At 36.0% G+C, this 22,105-nt stretch overlaps 1 protein-coding gene across 2 annotated transcripts in view; it reads right to left on the bottom strand.

Annotated features, from left to right (window-relative positions):
- Nucleotides 1–21,544, bottom strand: part of lrrk1 (leucine-rich repeat kinase 1) — a 78,570-nt gene extending 57,026 nt beyond the window's left edge. The window contains exons 1-6 of one of the 2 annotated variants that reach the window (XM_052561048.1): nt 21,335–21,544; nt 19,713–19,887; nt 8,718–8,884; nt 2,412–2,583; nt 1,410–1,589; nt 203–351 (exon numbers count right to left, since the gene is read on the bottom strand). In XM_052561048.1, the coding sequence (XP_052417008.1) occupies nt 203–351; nt 1,410–1,589; nt 2,412–2,583; nt 8,718–8,884; nt 19,713–19,779 (735 nt within the window). In that variant the 5' untranslated portion in view covers nt 19,780–19,887; nt 21,335–21,544. Of the gene's footprint in view, nt 1–202; nt 352–1,409; nt 1,590–2,411; nt 2,584–8,717; nt 8,885–19,712; nt 19,888–21,334 lie in introns of those variants that run through there. The other variant, XM_052561049.1, reaches the window with a different exon arrangement.
- Nucleotides 21,545–22,105: the final 561 nt, after the last annotated feature.

The raw sequence follows: 22,105 nt of genomic DNA, 5'->3' as shown, positions 1-22,105 counted from the left end.
CTTCAAACCAGCTCCTAAAATACACACTATTCTTTTTTTACTGTGTTATTTGTCAGTGTTCATGAATAGGTATGAAGTTTCGTTCTGAATACATTTAAAAAGAGGAACTAGGGCTGACACTAAAACTTCTGTAAAATGAATCTGCAGCATTGTTGACGAGTCCAGCGCTGGTCTGAAATAAACTGAGTGGGATGAGTCTCACCTCCAGCAGTGTCCCGTCCGCAGGCGCCTCTCTGTCCTGCAGGTGGCGCTGTCTGAGCAGCTGTCTGCTGAAGTCTGCGTGATCCATCAGCGTGTACGAGGAGAATCCAGCTCCATTGTTCAGCAGAAAACACGCAATCTCCTTATTTCCTGAGAAGAAGAAAAAAAAGCTTCAGTTAGAGCAGGAAGAGCCTTCACTTATTTCTCCAAACCTCCGCGCTGAAAGAGGAACTGAGTGCCGTGGAGGACGTGCATGTGTGTGCTGGAGCAGAGCAGGAAGCCTAAACACTGTCAGAAACTCCCCTGCTTTCACCCTGTAAACCCAGTGTGCAGTTCAGGATGAGAAAGCTTGACGAAAGCATTCAGTTCCAGAAAGAAAAGAAAAAAACAATAATAATAAATGAGCATTGAGCATTAATCAGTGTACAGCATCATAAGCAAATGACATATATCATTTTTAACTAATTCAGTAAAACCAAACAAAGGTTTCTCAAACTGGGGTTTGGGAGTAATAAATAAATAAATAAATAAACAAATAAATAAATAAATAAATATACATATATATATTTTTTTATTAACAAATGAACATCACACAAATAAATAAATCAACAATTAATAAATAAATATTAAATAAATAAACATTAAATACAAAAATAGACAATCAAGAAAAAAAAACAAAAAACATTTATAAATATTTTTTTTAATAAAATAATATATAATAAAATATTTAAACGGAATATAAACAGATATAATATAAATATATAGCTATAATATATCATTGATAACTTTCGTGTCACGTGACCATTAACCAATATAGGAGAACTGTAAACATGCAAAAATGTTGTTAAATTAATCCAATATAAACTTAAAAATCTCAGGGTCATTTCAAGTAAATATTTCAGGTCAAATGATTCTAGCAGACAGAACGTTGAATTTGTATGTTTTGATCAAATAATGAGCTGCACATTATTTGTTTATTATAAACAGTAAATTATTTGTCTTTTTTCAAGTTAAACTAAATAATGCCGTTCAGATTTTCTCCACTGCAGAAATCACTGGCCGCTTTATGGATAACTAACTTTAACAAATGAAACCTTAAAGTAAAGGGTTCCCTTGGTTGTTCACACCAAAAGTGACATTAAAAAGGAGGGGAAAAAAGGTATTGATTCAGAAGCATTCAGATATTGTTTGCAGTGAGTGACGAGTACCTGCCTGCGCGGCGGCGTACAGAGGCAAGCCAGTGATGATGGCAAACTCTCCTGAATGAACCGCGCAGCCCTCGGCGTCAGCATTGTACGTGTGAACCAGCAGCTTCACCACCTCCAGATGACCCTGCTGACACGCCGTAGCCAACATCCAGTTCAGCAGATCCTTACGGACACACGGTCCTACAGAAAAAGAGAGCCATTTCAGAAGTGGAGCAAATATATATATACACACAATATAAAACTGGCACAATAAAAAAAAAAAAAAACAAGCATTTTTTGTTCTTTGGAATAACATGCACTAAAGAATCCTGTGCAAAAGACACGGAATATGCATTAAAGGAATATGCATAAAAAAATGATACTTTGTAGATTAGAACAGGATGTTCTGCAGTGAATGGGTGCCGTCAGAATGAGAGTCCAAACAGCTGATAAAAACTTTTTAGTGAAATAAAATCCATTTAGTGACGTCAAAATATGATCACCTGTGTATCTGACTCATTGTTAGTTGCAATGTTGCAAGCTTTATTTAACATGTCAGCCGTAAACCTACAGCTCATATATTCTCCTCTCATGCAGTTATAAATTCAGCGTGGACAGAGAATGGACTTTTTCACTGGAGGAAACATTATTTTGGATGCTGGACATGGTAGTAGTGGTTTAAAGTTATAAACATCATAATTGTGGATTTGTTTCTTACAAACAGCTTTTCACTTCACAAGACGTTAACTGATGGACTGGAGTTGTCTGGATTACTTGTGATGTTTTATCAGCTGTTTGGACTCTCATTCTGACGGCACCCATTCACTGCAGAGGATTCATTCCTGAGGAAGTAATACAATGCAACATTTCTCTAAATCTGATGAAGAAGAAAACTCATCTACATCTTGGGTGGCCTGAAGGGAGTACATTTGTAGAAAATGTTTATTTTTGGGTGATCTATACTGTTAATAAAGTAAATAGTGTAAACTCTGATTTAAGAAAGTGGATTTGGTTTGCGCTCACGTGGTATGGAGTCCAGCAGCTCTCGGACCAGCACATGATGTCCGTGATGTGCTGCAAGGACGGCAGGGTTTTCTTCGCTGGGGTCCTGTGGAACCTTAACTCGTGCTTCCTGTAGCAAGAACCGAACGCCGTCCACGTCACCGTTCTGAGCAGCCAAACACAGCAGCTGCAGCTACACACACACACACACACACACACACACACACACACACACACACACACACACACACACACGCACACACACACACGCACACACACACACACACACACACACACACCACAGACTGCCTTTAAAAAAGCAGTTTTAATCATCCATTCATTAACATAAGTGGACACTAGATTGGTTAATAGTTACAGTAAATATCTGACATGACAGTTTTATACTGGACACTGCAATGAAAAATGAGGGAGGAGTACTTTTTGTAAGATATTTGCACTGTTGCAGGCTTCTTTTTTTTTTTTTTTTTTTTACTGAAAAATCAGTGGATGGTTTAAAACCGCATGTCTGGTACTAGGGAAATCAGCACTAGATGGCAGTAATTCATCTTGTCAAATTGAATTACAAATTGCACTTCACTTAACTGAATACATGGAATTGTTACCGTTGAAAAAAGTCTCTTCTGCTCACCAAGGCTGCATTTATTTGATCAGATATACAGTAAAAATGGCTAAACTCTGAATTATTATTACTATTTCAAATAACTGTTATCTATTTCAATATATTTAAAAAAATTATTTTCAGTGTCAAAGCTGAATTTATTAGCATCATTACTCCGGTCTTCAGTGTCACATGATCTTCAAAAATCATTCTTATATGCTGATTTGCTGCTCAAGAAACATTTCTGATTATTATCAATGTTGATAACAGTTGTGCAGCTTCATATTTATCTGGAAAAAAAATCTAAAATTCTAAAAATCCAATTTAAAATAGAAACCTATCATAAACACTTAAAACGTTTTTAATTTTTCTTTAGATCAATTTATTGCACTTCTGATTAATAAAAGTATTGATTCAAAAACATAATATTAAAATAAATCTTCCTGATCCCAAACTTTTCAAAAGGTAGCATATTAGCGCATAACTTAAAAACACAACAAAGCAAAAAACTGTAGTCTAGAAGAATATTTGATTAATGTTTACCTATAAATTACCCATGATTAAATGTCTATGATTAACCTTGTGTTTAAAATATGATGTTCAAATCATAATTATTGGCTATGATGAGAAAGGAACACCAACACATTGTTTAATGGATACTAAATAGTGCTTTGTTTTTAACTACTATGTGAAACAGCATTTTAAAAAGTAGTAGGCTACAAAATGGTAAAGTTCAGCAAGTAATGTTCATTTAACAGTTTCAAAATTAAATTGGTTATTTTACATTTCCATCCTGTTTTGTGTCAAATTACTTTGCATTTTAACATTGCAAATTTATGCTTAAAAAAATTAAGAACAAACATGCTCTATTCATTCATTCATTCGGTACACTGGAAATGAAAGGTCAAGTTGAGCACATTGCATTGTGGGATACGGTTTTATTTAAAGTTCGCCCTGGATATATTTAGACAAACACAGTAGGTTGTAGTAAGAGGCGTATGCTAGTACTATACTATAGTATTTCAAACATAGTCATTCACTTCCAAATTACGATTTAATTGTGGCCTACAGACACTGAAATCATCCTTTTTTTCCACTGATCTCTCTCAAGGGTTAGAAGTAAGTGCAAGACTATTTCTACTGCTATTTCTCCAGTTTGCAAACTGTATGCAAAATGCATATTTTTATAATCATAGTTACTTTTACACAGCGTTTAAAAACTGGAAAGTTTCAAACCAGCTTTACAAACAAGTATCGCTGTAATGATATCTGAAATTCCATCGAAGAAAATATCCATAAACCTGCAGAAATAATAAATACATTAGGGCTGCCCCATTCTAAAGGTTTTTCTAGTCAACTACCGTAGTCATAGAGTAAACATTTTAACAAACTGCAATTAAAGTGTTTAACCACTTAATTTTAATCACCAATACTGTAATGTAGCACCAACAGTTCATGTCTATTACAGATATTTACCTTGAGAAAATGTGCATGTACTGTCCCTGATATATCTCCAAAGAAACTGACATTGAATTGAATCAATCAAAATCAAATTGTAAGTTTGTGAATAGAAATTTTGGACCTTAACCATAATGAGCCTTTAATATATAGCCTATTGCACTCTCAATCCTCACTTATATTTAAATCTTGCCACAAAGACCCGGCAACAAATAGTGACTATGAATGTGTTGGGAAAAATAGCAAGAATATTTGTTACTTTTTTTTATTAATAAACTAGTGTTTTCTCAGTCAGGGTGTCATCTGAAAAGATGAAGTGGATGCTGAATTATCTCCGCAGTACAGTGAATGCACCATTAAAGAGGAATCCTTATGGATTTCATAATCAGAGATTATTTGTATTTAGTTTCTCCAGACTCCAGTGCAAAAAGCTTGTCCTGTTCATTTTCTTTATTTTACAAAAGCACAATGATACTGTAAGAGTATACAAATAAAATTAGCCCTTTCACAGTTTAGAATGATGCATTTCTCTTCTCTGTATGAGCAAAAATAATGGTGTATATTGTTTCCATTCTTATCAGGAAAAAAACTGTGACCGTGCTGATGTCATGCCTCCAATACAGTAACAAAATTAATCGGATTTGGATATACGCCTAATTATGCACATTTATCTTGGGTAACAGCTGTGCAAAGGTCCTCCTATTTACATGTTTCAACGATAAGTCATGTTTGAGGTCGATGAATGATAGATGAACATTTGGATTTCCTGTCTGTTACAGACACGGACAGTTTTTTTTTCTGCAACTAACCATCGAATTTTAGTTGACTAATGTTTAGTTAACTATTATTGGGGCAGTCATAAAATACATTATAAAAATAACAAAACATGAAATACATAAAATTTGTGGCAAATACATAAAATAGATAAATACATTCTTAAATTGACCATTTACACAAATTTCAATTAAAATAAAAAATTTGACCATCCATTCTTCATGTGATGAATAAACCAGGAACCAAGTGTGATATATATATATATTTTTTTTGATGTCTTGTGTTTTCTTCATCAAATAGGTAGTGCAGTTTTTCATTTTGAATGTAGTCCACTTGTTTTACAGTAACATACTGAAATGTAATATTTGCACACATTTCTAATCTCAGAGGCCACTGAGCAGCGATTGAACAGGACTAATGTGATGAGTGTGGTAGCAGAAGCAGAGGATCAGATGTGGGTTTGTTAACTGATGGCCGGTTAGGAGCCATTACAGTCACACCATCAATCACTCGTGACCTCATTAGAGACCTGTAACAGTATTTACAGAGGAAAATTTCTGCACTTGCTGACCACATGCTGCCATGTCATCTGTAATCACCTCACTGAGAACACAGACTTTCAAGAAACAAACACACCTTGAGATTATGCTTTCTGCCTTGCTTTTTAATATAATTCATAAAATCGCAGACGTAATCTAGTTCGTTGATTTTGTAAAATGCAAAAATAAATTGGCATAAAATGAAATGTAAGAATGTTTTTTATAGAACTCTTATGCTCTTTTCAAGGCTGCATTTATTTGATTATGAATACAGCCAAAAAAATTAAAATATTAACAATTTAAAAAGCAGTATTGTATTTGAATACATTTTAAAATGTAATTTATTCCTATGATGCAAAGCTGAATTTTTTTGCCTCATCACTCCAGTCTTCAGCGTCACATGATCCTTCAAAATTCATTCTAAAATGCTGTTGGCAGGACATTGCTAGGTGATTGGAACAGTTGCTAACCATTAAAACCATAGGAACCAAAATAACAGTTTTCGATCCAAATAAGTTTCCAAAACCCCTCCCCTTGTCTGCTATTGGTCGGTCATAAACCGATATCACCACTTCAAACTCATGCAATTAGCCTTTCGCCGGCCCCTCCCCCAGAACGGCCATTGTCCAATCACACATCATAGCAACCATTAATATGTGAGCAGCTCCGACAAACATTCACTCCAAGCAAGATGGTGAAGAGGTGCGCCCACGGCGTTTGTAAATCAGACACTAGATACCCCAAGAGATTGTCTGGAGGAGTTATGTTCTTTCCATTCCCAAAGCCGAAAACACAACGTGAGCGGTGCCTACAATAGATAAAACAGTGTTGACGGCCCCACTCCCAGTTAAATGCGTCGAACATTACAGATAATAAAATAAAATTGATATCTGAATGCCTTAAATTTTATTTTATGTATTTCATTTTATTATTTTATCTGTTATGCACCTTTTAAACCAAAGCAATTTTCTATTTGTGAATTCTGTTCATCAACAAAAATTAAACATTCTGATCCTGATTCTCAAAACAACAGAGAAATGTTAGTTAGCTTTAAATGGCTTTGACACACATGTAGGTTTAGCTAGCTAACATACCCTTGTATTTGAACAAAATCGCTACTCGCAATAGACAATAATAGACCATAACATATGAAAGAGAATGACCAGCATGACTGGTCCACAAGGCGGTGCTGGTTGCATTTGAGGTACAGGTCATGGGGTTTTCTCAGATTTCGCTTGAGACAGGTAAGCATTAGCCTCGATAGTAGTCGTGTCTCCTTCATTGCGTATTTTTATATTTTGAATGTATCCCTCCATTGCATACTGTAACCCCTTTTGTCTCGATCTGGAGGATATCGTGGAGGTATTGCTCCAAAAAAGGTCACTGACACGCACTGGTATATCTCTTCCCAACATGGCAATATGTCGCGCTGGTCGTGTTTGACCATTTGTTTGTCGGAGGTAGCAACAGTAACTAAGGGGGCAGGGCTCGGCGAAAGGCTAATTGGTTGAGCCAAAAGCTAACATGTCAGGTGGTTCAAACAAACAGATCAGTGTCACAGTATTTACACTACAGGGAAATAAACATTTCTGCATATTAAGCTGTAATAGGAGGAAGTATTGTAACTTAGAAAAACTAATACACTTCACCTTTAAATCCAGATCAAAGGCTCATCATATCCAAATGATTTGTTGATGTTTTAGTTTTCATAATGGATTTCTACTGTTTTGAAAGCACATAAGTGATGTGCGCATTGTATTCTTCACACATCAAAAATGAAACTGTGAGAAGCAAGTGTGAAAAAAGCTGTGATATTAAATGTTTGTAATGGGCTCTGGCTTTCCTTTAGTAGTGTTTTGTGTGTGTATGTGAGAAGTACCAAGGGTTTCACAAGCATGATTTTAGTGCACATTTCCCCTGCTGATGCAGATCAGAAAAGCTCAAGCAGTCTTACACAAAGTCAAGCCGGATCTTTGACTGTTGTTCATACTAGGATTAATCATCTGAACAAACCCCTAATTCTTAGTGTTAAAGTTTGGCCTTCAACTTACTGTACACTGTTATCTTCAAACTGATGTTATGCTGCGCACACACAAACTTTTTTTTGGACTTGTCATTTCCACTTGATTTGGCACGGCAGAAAGTTAATATAGTGGAAAGTTGCACTTTAGGTTCAGCAATATTTTGTTTTATCTTATCTTATTTTATTAAGAATATTTTCGGTTTATTTTTTATTTGGTTATTATAGCAATATGTGGTAACACTGCATCAGCAGTAATTAAACTGATAGTAATCAAAAAAGCCCATGGACAGCTTATTGCTGGTAAGCGAAACACACACACAAAAAATATCATGATATTATCTGTCAGAAACGTTACTGTTGCTGCCAAAACACTACATAAATCTGTAGAACAAGTAGGTTACGGAATTAAATTAAATAGTGTATGCAAACACTAGCTATGAAGAAGTCTATGCGGTGTCATTCAGTATTAGTTACATTTCCACAATCATGCTAAAAACTTCATAAGAGAACTAGAAAAAGTTATCATTTATATAGCAATACTTTAAAATATTGCATGCATCATCATACATCTTGGATGTTTTTTTTCCTATAGAGTTTGTAGTAACACATTACAGTACTGTTGCCTCTGAAAATGATAAATGTGATGCTATTTTAAAATATGGGCAAAAGAAGATATCTTATCCCGGTTATACTCAAGCATATCTGGACAGGACTGAGAAATGTTTTTTTGATGGTGCCACAAAAAGCCTGTCTGGTGCCAAACCACCATAGCAGCTCCAAAAACACAACATATGCTGGTCTTTCAGCAGGTGAACTGCATGCACAATGCACCCGCTTCCCTTAAAGTGCTTACAATGGGAATTTTCAGTAAAAAAAAAAATGATAGTGTAAAGTGAGCAAATGATCAAACTCACCCCATCTGGTCCCCCTACGCTGATATTTTCGCAGGAAAGCCGGATTAGCTCGCGTGCCCTCTGGTCCTCGGCTTGTGTATAGGCCTCTTGGATGTTCTTCAGAGTTGGAGAATGACTCAAGGAAACGTTGCCAACCACTGACTGCTTGGCTCCCATATCTGGAACGCCTGCAAACGGGGCATAGCCACCACAAACAAACAAAATACTCAGTACAGGAAAAGGAACCACATGCCAAAGCGAAGACGTCGCGATGGGAAAAGAGCTCCAGATACAGGAGGCAAGGGAGCAGCCGGGAATCAGGTCAGCCTCATAAAGAATTCACATGCCATTTCCTCCGGACTGGTGTGCGTGTATTTGCAGAGCTGCGCTTTTCCATGTTCACCTTTGATGTAAAGAGCACCTACTCGGGGGCAGTAGTGAGATGGGGAAGATCTGGAGAGACTGAATCGATAGTAATACTCACACACGCATGCATGCAGTAAGATGAACGGCTGCAGATCCAAAAATGTATAAAAGCAAATACACACACACACAATCTGGACACAACACACCCAAACTAAAAAAGAAATGTATGCTGGTAATGTAGTTTGCATGAAATATTTTTTGGGAAGCTGAAATGCTTTGTGGTGTGGCATGCAAACGATGGTGATTCTTTTGTAATTATTATGGATGCTGTTTTGTAACTTTGTGCTATTTAACAAATGTAATAAATATACTAAATGTAATTTGTAATTTGTACTTTTAAAAATGTATTTCTCAATGCAAGACCATTTAAAATTACATGCAAAAGGCTGATTAATAACTAATCAAAAACTGAAAAAAAAAATACCTAAAGGGTGGTCCATGTGACTTAACCTTAATAAAATAAGGTCAGGTCACATTTATTACTTTAATAAAACTAATGGAAAAATAATAACAAAAATTACTATACCTACAGTATCTTGCAATAAATAAATACTACTACTAATAATAATAATATAAAATCTACTACTACTACTACTACTACTACTACTACTAATAATAATAATAATTATATATATCCATTACAGCATACAAAACAATCGTCGCAAAATGGCAGCAGCTGCGTTTGTATGAAACGAGAGAGTGAGTCTGTGATACCAGGATGACATAACTAAACAATTGTACACCATTTTGAATCGAGTTTTAACATTTTATTAGTTAAACAAATGCAAAGCTTCCATCAAGAAAAAAAAAATTGTTCAAGCAAAACTACAGCACCAACTGCTGTTACCTGGATGAGTCTGTGTTATTAGTTTTTACAGGTTGTTATCCAGGGAAAACATACCTCGGAATGTCATGACTGACCAATCAGAATCAAGTATTCCACAGAGCAGTGTAATAAATGTAAATAACAAAACTAAATAGAAATTTTAAAACCCAAATTTAAGACCCAAATCAAATAAATAAGTAACAAATAAAATAAATATCTTTATATGAACAAAATAAGGCTTTGTCTGTGCTCAGAGGCAACCACTGCATTTTAATTATGATCCAAACAAAGATGCTTTATAAATGCAACATGAGCCATTTTTAATCTAAATAAGATTGCATAATTTAGAAATTTGAAGCAAAAACAGAATTATTTGACTAAAGTTTTGTGAAAATATACATAAATATCTGCAGAAACAGAAACAGCAGACAAGCTGAACGAGACGCATATTCATTCTCTGCCAGCAAGTGGAGCTTAAAGTGTTTCCTTGCTTACTGCTGTAAACAAAGCACTTATTAACACTGCAGCAGGTGGAGCTTCAAGCATTTCCTTTGTTTCTGCTGTAAACAAAGCAGCACTGCACTTACGAACTTTAATATGCATTATACAGAGACAAAAAAAAAAAAAAAAAAACTAAATATTTCTAAAGAAAGTAAGTTCCCCTCCGACATACATTGATATAAACTCCTACACCTAAATGAATCACAATTTGATCAGCATCTAGACCGATTTGAATCGTCACATATTTGAAAACATTTTCAACCATCTCACTTTTTTTTTTTTTTATTGGGTTTGTTTTATTTAATCTTTAAATTCCTTTTTTCCCGTCTATTTCAATTTGTACTTCTTTTATTTCGGTTAGTTGCCAGGGCAACATTTCAAATAGTCAATTACGTTTTGTAAGTTTTTCCATCTAATAATTGCATTTCAGCTTTATTTCAATTAACGAAAACAATAGTCAATTGTAATAGTTCAGACAGAACAACGGAAAGAACGACAGAGAGACAGAAGGAACTACAGAATGATAGACAGAGAGACAGACAGATACATAACATTACATGACTTCAGAAGCTTAATGTAGCGCATTAGACTTTACGGTGGTTTTATGGTGTTATTTTATCAGAATTTAAATGACATGAGGGCGAGTAATTGAGAGTGAATGTTCATTTTAGGGGAAATGTCATTAGTCATTATTAGTAATATTTAAAGAGCACATTATGAGTTGCCATTACTCATATGGCTGGACTACAGTGCACGAGAGTGTTTTGATAACAATCCAAGAGGGCAGTGAAGGTCAAATCAATCATTCCCTCCTATTATTCACATTACTCCATCCAGCCCTTTAACATTTATCTGGCAAATGTGGCCATCGGCAGACACTGCTCCATTAACAGCAGCACTGCTCCGATGTAAAGGAGCCGAGCTGTGGGTAAGAGCCGGTATGGCTGTGCGCTTTAATAGAAGAAGCTCATATGAATAATTGAGAACGTATTTTCTGATGAGCGGCTGGAGAAAGCCTGAGGGAGGGTAACCATTAGAAGACATCCAGCCTGCATCAATACAGGCTCAGCTCACGTCCAGCCCAGACCAAATCAACCTGGAGGGAAAACCAAAGCCAAGACAATAGCTCTGCTCTGGATAACAAGCTGAAAATCTTCACAGATTTAATACAGCATCAGCAAAGAAACTCAAGCCACTTCAAATAACTTGTGTAACTAACAAATAAGTGTCACTGTTAGTGTTGATGCTGCTAAAGGAACAGTTCACACAAAAATGAAAATTCTGTCAGCATTTACCAATTTAAACTTTTGCTGGTAGCCATTGATGTACTGGAACTCTATGAAGGTCAATGGCTACCAGCAACTGTTTAATCACCAACACCCAAATGTCGCCTTTTGTGATTAACAGAAGAAAGAAACTCACGTAAGTTTGGGACAATTAGAAGGAGAGTAGAATTTAAGGCATATATTGTAACTATTATACTGAAAATGTAATACTGAAATACTTTTTAAATTAAATTCTGAAAAGTGTATATAAAAGTAGCAGCTACATTTAAAATTAAACACGGCCTATTTTAATTTTGTATTGTGTATTTTTTGGAGTTACCATGTCATTAACTCAGTAACATTATCTTTTATTTTAATCTTAGTTTAAGTTTTAGTAAATTTGTTGTTGTTGTTTTTAACACTTCTATTCATCTTAATTTCCAAAAAAATTATATAAGGTGTTACACTTTTTCTATTTCGTGCCCAAGACCGGCAGGGATATATTTTTTTCCCTGCTACCACTACCACTGCTACCGATCGCTCTCTTTGCTCTGTGCAACACACTCACTGACATCACTCACTTTACTCTCGTGCATGATTCGTGGGCTAAATGTTCACATTTGGAAAATGCAGAAAGATGTGCCCCGGATCGTAGACTTCGCCTACACAAATTTTGCATCTAATGCTGGAAAGAGCAGTGCTAAATGTTGTGTGTGTAATCGCACAACTGAGGAAAATACTGGGACAACTTCAAACTTTAACAGACACCTGTCACAGGTGCACCCAGAAAAGCAAGTAAAATGCTTTCAATTGGCCAACGTTAAAAAAAACTATTATTGACTAATGCATATATGAAAATAAACAGAAGAAGCTAGGGTTGAGTAATGTTTGACAATTTGGCATCAGACGTCGACGATGTCTAATGTTCAGATTACACAATTTTTCTGTCTGTTGATAACTTACTAGTCACTGTGTCAGATCAGATAACATGATTTTTTTGTCTGTTGCGATAGTCACTGTGTCAGATGGAAGACGCAATTTTGACTCCTAAAATCCTGTGGCGTCGTGGACAAGAAACATATCAGACTAACATTTTATATATATATATATATATATATATATATATATATATATATATATATATATATATATATATATATATATATATATATATATATATATGTGTGTGTGTGTGTGTGTATGAATTCTGAATCAGAGATTAAAAACTACAAATAAATGACTTTTTAGTTGAAACGCAATCTCTTATAAGTTCAGAGAATTCAATCACTGTCAATGAAAGGTTTGCCAATACGATCACTTCCTAAACCCGATTTCTACTCTGAAGACTGCCCCGAAATGCAGAAAAACAAGACGTTCCCATTGCAAACGTACCTTATCATTCTGCCCGGATCTATCCGGCGATCATCTCATTACTGTGCGTCAGGAGCCCAGGCTCGATGTATGTCCAGCACCTGTGAGCATTAGCCTGACTCTGTGCCTATGGAGCGGACTGACTCCTCCCTGCCTGTTGTCCTTAATGGGAAGGTTATCTTACACTGCAAAAACATTAAAGAGTGAAACCCAACCCTTCCCGGCCGGCTGCTGTGTCTCTGTCCCTCCCTAGAGGACCTCAGATTGTGTTTGCAGCTACAGCCCAAGCCGCTCTAAGCCAGATTAGCACACTAGCCTCCTTCTGCAGCGTGTGTTCCTATCACACGAGACCAGACGACACACTCAATCACACACACACAAACACACAGACGTGATGGGACTCAGACATGAGCCACACACCAAGGGATGCGCGCGAACTCACGGTTGCTAATGGCAACTGTGTTGCTGATGCTGAGCCGGCGGGAAAAAGGAAACCCAACACCTACGACATAAGGTTTCACCTCTGGGGGGATATCGACTGTTTTTAGCAAGATGCTTGCTTCATCGGTTTTCTGGAAAAATGCAAACCAGTGCAGCCTAGAAACTCATTATATATGAAATCTACAGGGATGGTCGAAGATTAATACAGTTGTTTGGACCAAATCTAATGTTTTGTTGTTGTTGTTGATGATGTTATCAACTGAACAACAACAATTATCATCAAATTTCGATTCAGAAGTTCAGACACTCTTGACTGAATTTGATTGAAGCATTTAGTGTTGTAGGCAAATTAAATATTCCCTAAGAAATATCGTCCCCTTGGAATTATAAAGTTCTATCTGCGTTCTGAGTAGTTTTGAGATATTGAGCTTTAAAATTTTTGGGTTCCATAGACTTCTGTAGATAGAACCTTTTTGTCTTTTCAATAAAAAATCCCAAAATGTAAACAACTTAAAATAAAACATCACATAATGTAAATAAATTGTCACAGAATAAGAATATGTGAATAACTCAATTTTGACAAAAATGTCAGATAGAATCTTAGAATTCCAAGGGGACAATATGTGCCACTGTTAAATTTGTACCAAAATATAATTTGATATTACAAAAAAAAAAACGAATTACATACACCACATTCTTTAGTATGATTCTTTATTATATCCAACATACAGAAATATTTAAAAAAATGTAGGAGCTAAGAATGGCATGGAGCATCACACCAAATGCATTAATGAGCAATAACAGCAATTTTAGGATTATTGTAATTGAAATGGCTAAAAAAATCATAAATACCACCTCTAGTAGCATGATTACTTGGCTTATCAAGTTTGACCAATAGGTGGCACCGTTATAAAATCAATTTGGTGTACTCTGTGTGACTTTTGAATGACACACACAAAGTTTGGTGTTAATATGCCAAAGCATTCCAGAGATACAGCCTCAAGTGTCATTTTCTCATTGTGCCTCAACTTCGTCGCTGTGGTATGCAAAAACTTTTTTTTCTATCGACACAAAGTCCATAACTTTGTGTCAGCATAGTCTGAAGATCATCTGATTCGAATTTGGTGAAAATCGGACCTACTATTGATGTGGAGTTTGAAAAAGTAGGTTTTCAACATAAATCAAAATGGCGGACCGGAAGTTCAACTTGCTCTGGCATATTTGGTATCGATGTTATCGGCATAAGCCAGGGAATATTTTGGGCCCAGTTTCATTCAAATAGGCTAATGCAATAAAAAGTTATTAGCATTTTTACAAGTGTAATTATTCATGGTTAATGAATGGTTTATTACTCTTGACCAATAGGTGGCGCTGTTACCAAATTTATGTGGCATGGTCAGTGTGAGGTCACGATGACATGTACAAAGTTTGGTGCAAATATGTCAAAGCGTTGCAGAGATACAGCCTCAAATGCATTTTGGCACCCTTCCAGCAAATTCGTTGATGCGCAAAATGAAAATCGTTTCGGATATCGACACGAAATCCATAACTTTTTGCCAGCAAGGTCTAAAGATGATCCACATCAAATTTGGTGAAAATCGGACTAACGGTCTAGGAGGAGTTCGAAAAAGTAGGTTTTCAACATTAATCAAAATTTTTGCATAATTGGTATCAATGCTCTCGGCATGACCCAGAGAATATAGAGAGACAATTTTAATTTTAATAGTCTAATTTATTCAAAAGTTATTAGCATTTATTTTATATTTCATTATAACTCTTGGCCACAAGGTGGCGCTGCCACCAAACTTTTTGAGTACATTCAGGGCATGGAGCCGAATATTTTTGTAATTATTTGCGAAACGATACGATGCTGCGTTCAAAAAATACAGCATTTTAAAACATAATTCAAAATGGCCGATGCCTAAAATGGCCGACACAGGAAAATTGGATATCATTCGACTCGACTAGTTGTTTGATTTTTGGCCAATCCATTCAGAAGTTATAAGCCAAAATATGCATTTTTCATATCTCCTGACCACCACGTGGCGCTGTGTCGAAACACTGCAGGTAGTCTCAAGTCATGCTTATTATAACACACACCAAGTTTGGTCTCAATATGCCAATCTGTTGCCGAGATATAGCCTCACGTGTATTTTTGCGTGCTTTTCGTCATATTTTTTCACGTGTCATTCGAGAACGGTTGAACGAATCAACTTGAATTCCATAACTTTTTGCCAGCATGGTCTGAAGATGATCTGAGCCAATTTTCGTGAAAAGTGGACAAACCGTCTAGGACGAGTTCGAAAAAGTAGGTTTTTCAAAAAATTAAAAATTGCCAAGAATTTTGGTATTCATTCGACTTGGCATGAGCCAAGGATTCAGAGGAAAAAAGAATTTCCATTTTCTGGCTTACAGTTCAAAAGTTATTAGCATACAAACATTGAAAGTTTGGACAAGTGGTGGCACTAGAGAGTAAGAGATAGAGACTTCAATTTGCTATAGTTAATGTTGGGACTGTCCTCTATCAGTGTGCCAAATTATACAACTTTCCCGCAATCGGTTCTATGGGCTGCCATAGACTTGCGGCGGAAGAAGAATAATAATAACGCCAACGATTACAATAGGTGCCTACGCACCTTCGGTGCTTGGCCCCTAATAAATACATATGTAGTTGCTGGGAGATATATATATATATATATATATATATATATATATATATATATATATATATATATATATATATATATATATATATATCGTAATTACTCAAATAAAAGCCGGGGCCTTTATTTAGACCAAGAGTAACTAATTCAGTCAAGCGTGTCCAAACTTTCAATCACAGATGCATATTTAGAGATATTTATATTTACTTTTGATATTAGTACTGGTCAACAACAAATGAGATTGTGCTCAATCAACTATATGAATCTGTAGTCGTGCCTATATTAATCAGAGAGCTGAATGCACAAGTGATGCTAGCATACTGGCCAACCTCACATTCAGACTTCAGTATATGTGAGAGGAAGAGACGTTCACTGCTATAAACACCTTTCTGAAGACCAGCTGAGTTTCACTTCATATTTCTATAAATGCTGAGCAGACTTTTAAGTTCCTCGAACCATAACTGCACCACAGATGGTGTATCAGGTTTCAGAAGGGTGAAAAGAATAACCAAAACCAAAAAAAACTTTTATAATACATTTGCTTCTTACCTGATGCATCTGCTCCATGTTATTTTATTCTCAGTACCACCATACCATACTCTAACAAGAAACAGTAAACTTGCGGAACTGGTGTTTCTCTCAGAGGGAAATATTAACCTTCGTAGTGGCAAAATTATGCAAAATGACAAATTTAACATGCCGTTTATAAAGCAATGAGGAAGTTTCAATGAGAAATATGTCACTTTTTTTTTTAAGGTTTATTTAGAGACTCTGCTGTCAGTCTGTTTTGAGAAGTCAAATTAATGTTTTTTTTTTGTTTTTTTTTAAAGTAGATTACTGCCAAATATGGTCATAAATGAACGCTGAATAAAGTGCCATCTGCAACAAATATACAGAAAAAAATATTCCAGATTTCAAATAATAAAATATCCAGAATTTCAGGTTTTATGAAGTTCATTTAAGACCAAGCCAAGACAGTTTAAGGAATAAATTGAAGGAAACAAAATACATAAATAATGCGTACAAAGGAAAAAGCTTAATTACATTATGTAGATAACTAATAAAATGGATTAAAATGAGAACAATTATCTTGCAGAAGGGCTCAGAAAAATCTACTTTATCAAAGGGTAAACAAGATTTGGAGTGCATTCAGAACTGAATGTCACGACTTGATGAATTTAAGACTTTTCAGGCCTTAAATTGTGGAAAAGTGAATTAAATATCATCATTTTGCTCATTTCAGTACTTGAGTTGCTGCAGCTCTGAAGTACAACCGTTATGCAGCAGTGTAACTCAAACTGATGCAAAACCAGTAAATGTGAGAAAAAGCTGCAGCAAACAGATAAAACTCACTTTACAGGATAATTGTGACAAGATAACATCGTGAATATTGATATAATGCTGATGCTCCAGTTTGTACTTGTGGAAGTTTATAATAATGTGTTATTGCAGCGTAGGGCATTGAAGCCAATTACATTAACGTAATGACCAATCAGACGGTCTGAATCCACTTAATATTGCTGAAAAAGTTCACCCAAAGCACATTTGTGAATCCCTTCATTAATTACAAACAACACCATGTAAATAAGAGATTGACTGTGCAGAGCTGTCAGCTGCATTGATTATAATGGGAGTTTCTCTCAGTCAGAGCTTCAGTGATTACACTAGAGCGCTCTTTGTTCACTCTCTGTATATAATATATGTTTGTCACGCTGTTAACTGCACATTGCAAAGATTCTGGCCTTATTTAAATGGTGAATTGACTCTGAAACTGCGATGACTGACAGTGATAAGCATAGTAACAGATGGGACAAAACAACTACTGTATGTCAAAACAGATCTGTGCATTAAATGCAAAATGTATAGTTTGCATTTAAAGTGTAAATGCAAAGTGTAAATGCAAACTAATAAATCTGACACTTTTTCTATGTAATGTGTTGCTTTTTACTGGTAGATTGAACTTTATTTGTAATGCAATAATAGTTAGTCAATAATAGTTCAATAATAATAATAAAAATACCATTTAAATTTTCTCTCTTAAAGGGGGGGGGGGGGGGTGAAATGCTATTTCATGCATACTGAGTTTTTTACACTGTTAAAGAGTTGGATTCCCATGCTAAACATGGACAAAGTTTCAAAAATTAAGTTGTACGTTTGAAGGAGTCTTTCTGTTCCAAAAATACTCCTTTAGAGCAGACCACTGAGAGCAGAGACAATCACTGATCAGAGCGAGAGCGAAATGTCACAAAAGAAGTGTGTTTTTGGTTGCCAGGGCAAGACAACCCTGCACAGATTACCCCCCCCCCAAAAAAAAAACAGCATTAAGGGACCAGTGGATGGAGTTTATTTTTACAGAGCATCAACGGAGTTGTGCAAGTATTTTTGTTTGTTCCCTGCATTTCGAAGATGCTTGTTTTACAAACAAGGCCCAGTTTGACGCCGGATTTGCGTATCGTTTATTTCTTAAGGATAATGCAGTCCCAACGAAAAAGGGTCACGATCGTGTGTTGGAACCGCATGCGGTGAGTAAAACTGCTTCAAATATCTCTGTGTTGTTAACTTAGCTATCGGCACGTAAGCACATCAAGTAAACAACATGCGATGTTGTCATCAAACTGCACTTTCCGAATGTACACAAAAAAAAAGAAAAAAAAAAGACGACATAAAGTGGAGCTTAGTCATTTTCCAAAACCGCTAAGCAAATATATACAGTTTCAATACATACTACATAGAGACGTCGTTGCTGCTGCTGCTCTTGTTAAATTTCAGCCTCTGGATCTGATTCTGGATCATAAATATACGCTGAATCTGACTGTTAGCCATGGTTTGTTTTGGATGTTTTTTTCCTCACGGTAATGTCACAGCTTCCAAACGCTCTCAACGCAAAAGCCTACTCACGCTCGTGATTTTTTAGCTCCGCCCACACATCACGCCTCCAGGTGCTCGTGTTTTTCCTCATCTTTCTCTTATAAATATAATAAAATTAAAGACTTTTTGGAGTTATGAAGGATGCAGTACTACTCTATAGGTACTCAAGATTAACAGGATATTGAGTGAAAACGAGCATTTCACCCCCCCTTTAAGTTTTACTAAACATGCACTGTTCTTTATAAAATGGCTTTTAATTCAGTTATCTTTTGAAGCTGCTTATTTGTCTATGGTATCTATTTAGTATTAATACCTAAAAATTTCGGTCATAATTTACTCACTCTCATGTCGTTTCAGACCTTTCTTTTGTGAATCAGATTTTGAAAACTGTTGATAACAAAGCTGTTTTGGTTACCGATGACGTTTATCGTATGAACAAAAAATACTGAGATGTTTCTCAAATTATCTTCTTTTATTTTCCATAGTTTACGTTTGTGTGTCATACATTTTATGTTGAATGAACTAAAATATTTCACTCTAAAGCTACAATTTGTAATGTCTGCTTGATTCTTTCTCATTTAACACAAAATATTTTTGTGATTAGTTTGAGATTATTTTTGGACCCTGCTGGATTGGATGTGTGAAGGTTTCTTACCAGCTTGCTCCTCCATGCTGCTGCCGCCTGGATCCACAGTCTCTTTGACGTACCAGTATGACGACATATTTCAGGCTGAAAGCTGCAGAGTCATTCGCAAGACGTCTTCATGGACCGATGATACATAAAATGCCCCTTCAGGAACAGATTGCATGACATCCATCCATTCATTTGTCTTCAAAACAAAATTCAGAGACATTAAAGTAAAACATAACCAGACAGACAACACTATCTAGAATGCAACAGAATATAGATCTTGCTGTTTTTGACATTAAAGTCAAAATGAAATAAAATTGGCCCTTTTTAATACACATTTCTGATCTCATTCATTAGTGCAGGTCATTAAAAAGCAATATTTACGATCTCCTAAATTTTCAAATGCATTCTTCCAACAGTTCAAACCTGCATTTTTTTTTTTTTGATGAATATCCAATCTTTCTTCAAAACAGATCCAGTTATGAAGCAAAGCCGATTGAAAACAATGTATAATTTCAATAGAACACTTGATTTGAATATGAAAATCCATCAAGGAAGCGACACAACAGGCATCAGAGACTTTCTTATGCAGTTCCTCGAACATAACGCCAATCTTTTTATAGAAGTCCAGTGCAAAGGAAGTATTATCATTTTTCGCTTTCGATTGTAAAAGCTAGACGTTAACCAATCCATGAACCAGTTGACCAATTCTTCTAGACATCTACAACCCACACCAAAAAGCCAAAGCATCCAGCAAACAATTTCGAGAGCTGAAGTGTAGTGGCAGCTAAAGACGTGACTCATTTTTCCTTGGCTTGAGGTCATCAGTCATTTGGTTACAAACAAAACAAGCTTTCTTTTGTGAATTACAGTAGGCTACATTGCAGGGGTGGTACGGCCAGACACATTTAGACTCTTATTTTGCAATTTAACGTTTTAAAATAATGGACGTGTCTCATGAAATATCAAGCAGAACCATGGTAAACATTTCAATACTAGATCAAGTACCACTTCACTGACCAGGCTTACATAGGCCTACTCCAAAGATTAAAGTATACAATTCATGTAGAAGACACCGGGGCTAGTTGTCACATACACTCCAGTGATCATTTCCCACTTTGTGCTTATTTTTAAACTTCCCACTTCTCTATAGAAACAAACTTAAGAGGCACGACTACGAAAACTTTACTTATTAAACAATTCTGAAACATTTGACACACTGAACAACACACAACAGCCCAAAAACAGTTCATGCTGTCACGGGCTAAGCTGTCACAATTTACACTTAATTGTTTTACGCAAAATATAAGCATTAAAACGGTCACTAAAACCAAATATATGTACAGCACGAACAATTCAACATGCAAAACCAGTGCTAGAAAAACGTATGGACTTTTGACTCCATACCTCAGGGTTACTGAGATTTGTGGCAACTTCTCCGTGTGTGACAACTTGCCCCAGTCGCCCAGTTTTCTGAATGAATGTCAGTGTTTACAATGTGTCACCTGCACTGCAAACGCTGCACGACGCGCTAAAATCCACAAACACCCGCTGCACGCGCCCGAGCGAGTTGTGTCACAAACAGTGCGGTCGAGATGAGTTTGTGGAGTATAGACAACATCACAAGAGAGTTTACTGGTACTTACCACATGCTGATGTCTTGCAAACCGCGGACTAAAGCGGGACACCTCTGATGCCTTTGGTTTGTATGAGTTTGGCAGACACTCGCGGATCGCACCACAGAATTTCTACTTCCTGATCTGAGGGACACACTCTTTCCTGAGGAGCCCAGAGCCAGTCAGTTCTGCTGCTCATGCGATGCGCGCACGCGCCGCTTCAACCTGCCGGGGAATTTCCGTAGACTTCTTTTGTTTGAGTTCATTTATATTTTTACTACCTAAAAAGTTGTTATAAACCCGTTTCGATGTATTTCTTAAGTGGAAACACAAAATAAAGTATTTCTGGATATTTTGTGCAAAAAAAAAAACAAAAAAACAATTATTTTTGTGTTCTACAAAAGAAATACAATCATTCAGGGTTTGAACAACTTGAGGGCGAGTAATTTTTTTTTTCTTTGGTTGACACTTTTTTTCTCATAGGCTTTCTCCTAGCCATTTTTCTCATAGGCTATGTACTTCCACAGAAACCTGTTTACATGATTATGTAACATGATTATGTGGTTATTAGCGAAGTATGATTAGATAATACGTCCTCACAGGAATGTGCCACCCTAACCCTAAACCTAACCCTGCCCTAAGAAGCAGAAACAAACATTAATCTAAAAGAGCACACACCACAGATTCCTATTTATACTGTACAGTGGGAAAACCCCAAAATATACAACACTAGTATTTTGTACCAGCTAAAAAATGGTTTAAGTCAGTTATTTTTGGATTAGATTCCGATTTTGGCCACGG

Source organism: Carassius gibelio, chromosome B7 (genome assembly GCF_023724105.1).
Source record: "Carassius gibelio isolate Cgi1373 ecotype wild population from Czech Republic chromosome B7, carGib1.2-hapl.c, whole genome shotgun sequence".
Lineage (NCBI taxonomy): Eukaryota > Metazoa > Chordata > Actinopteri > Cypriniformes > Cyprinidae > Carassius > Carassius gibelio.
The sequence above is the reverse complement of the archived record's forward strand: the minus strand, read 5'-3'. Positions and strand labels throughout refer to the sequence as shown.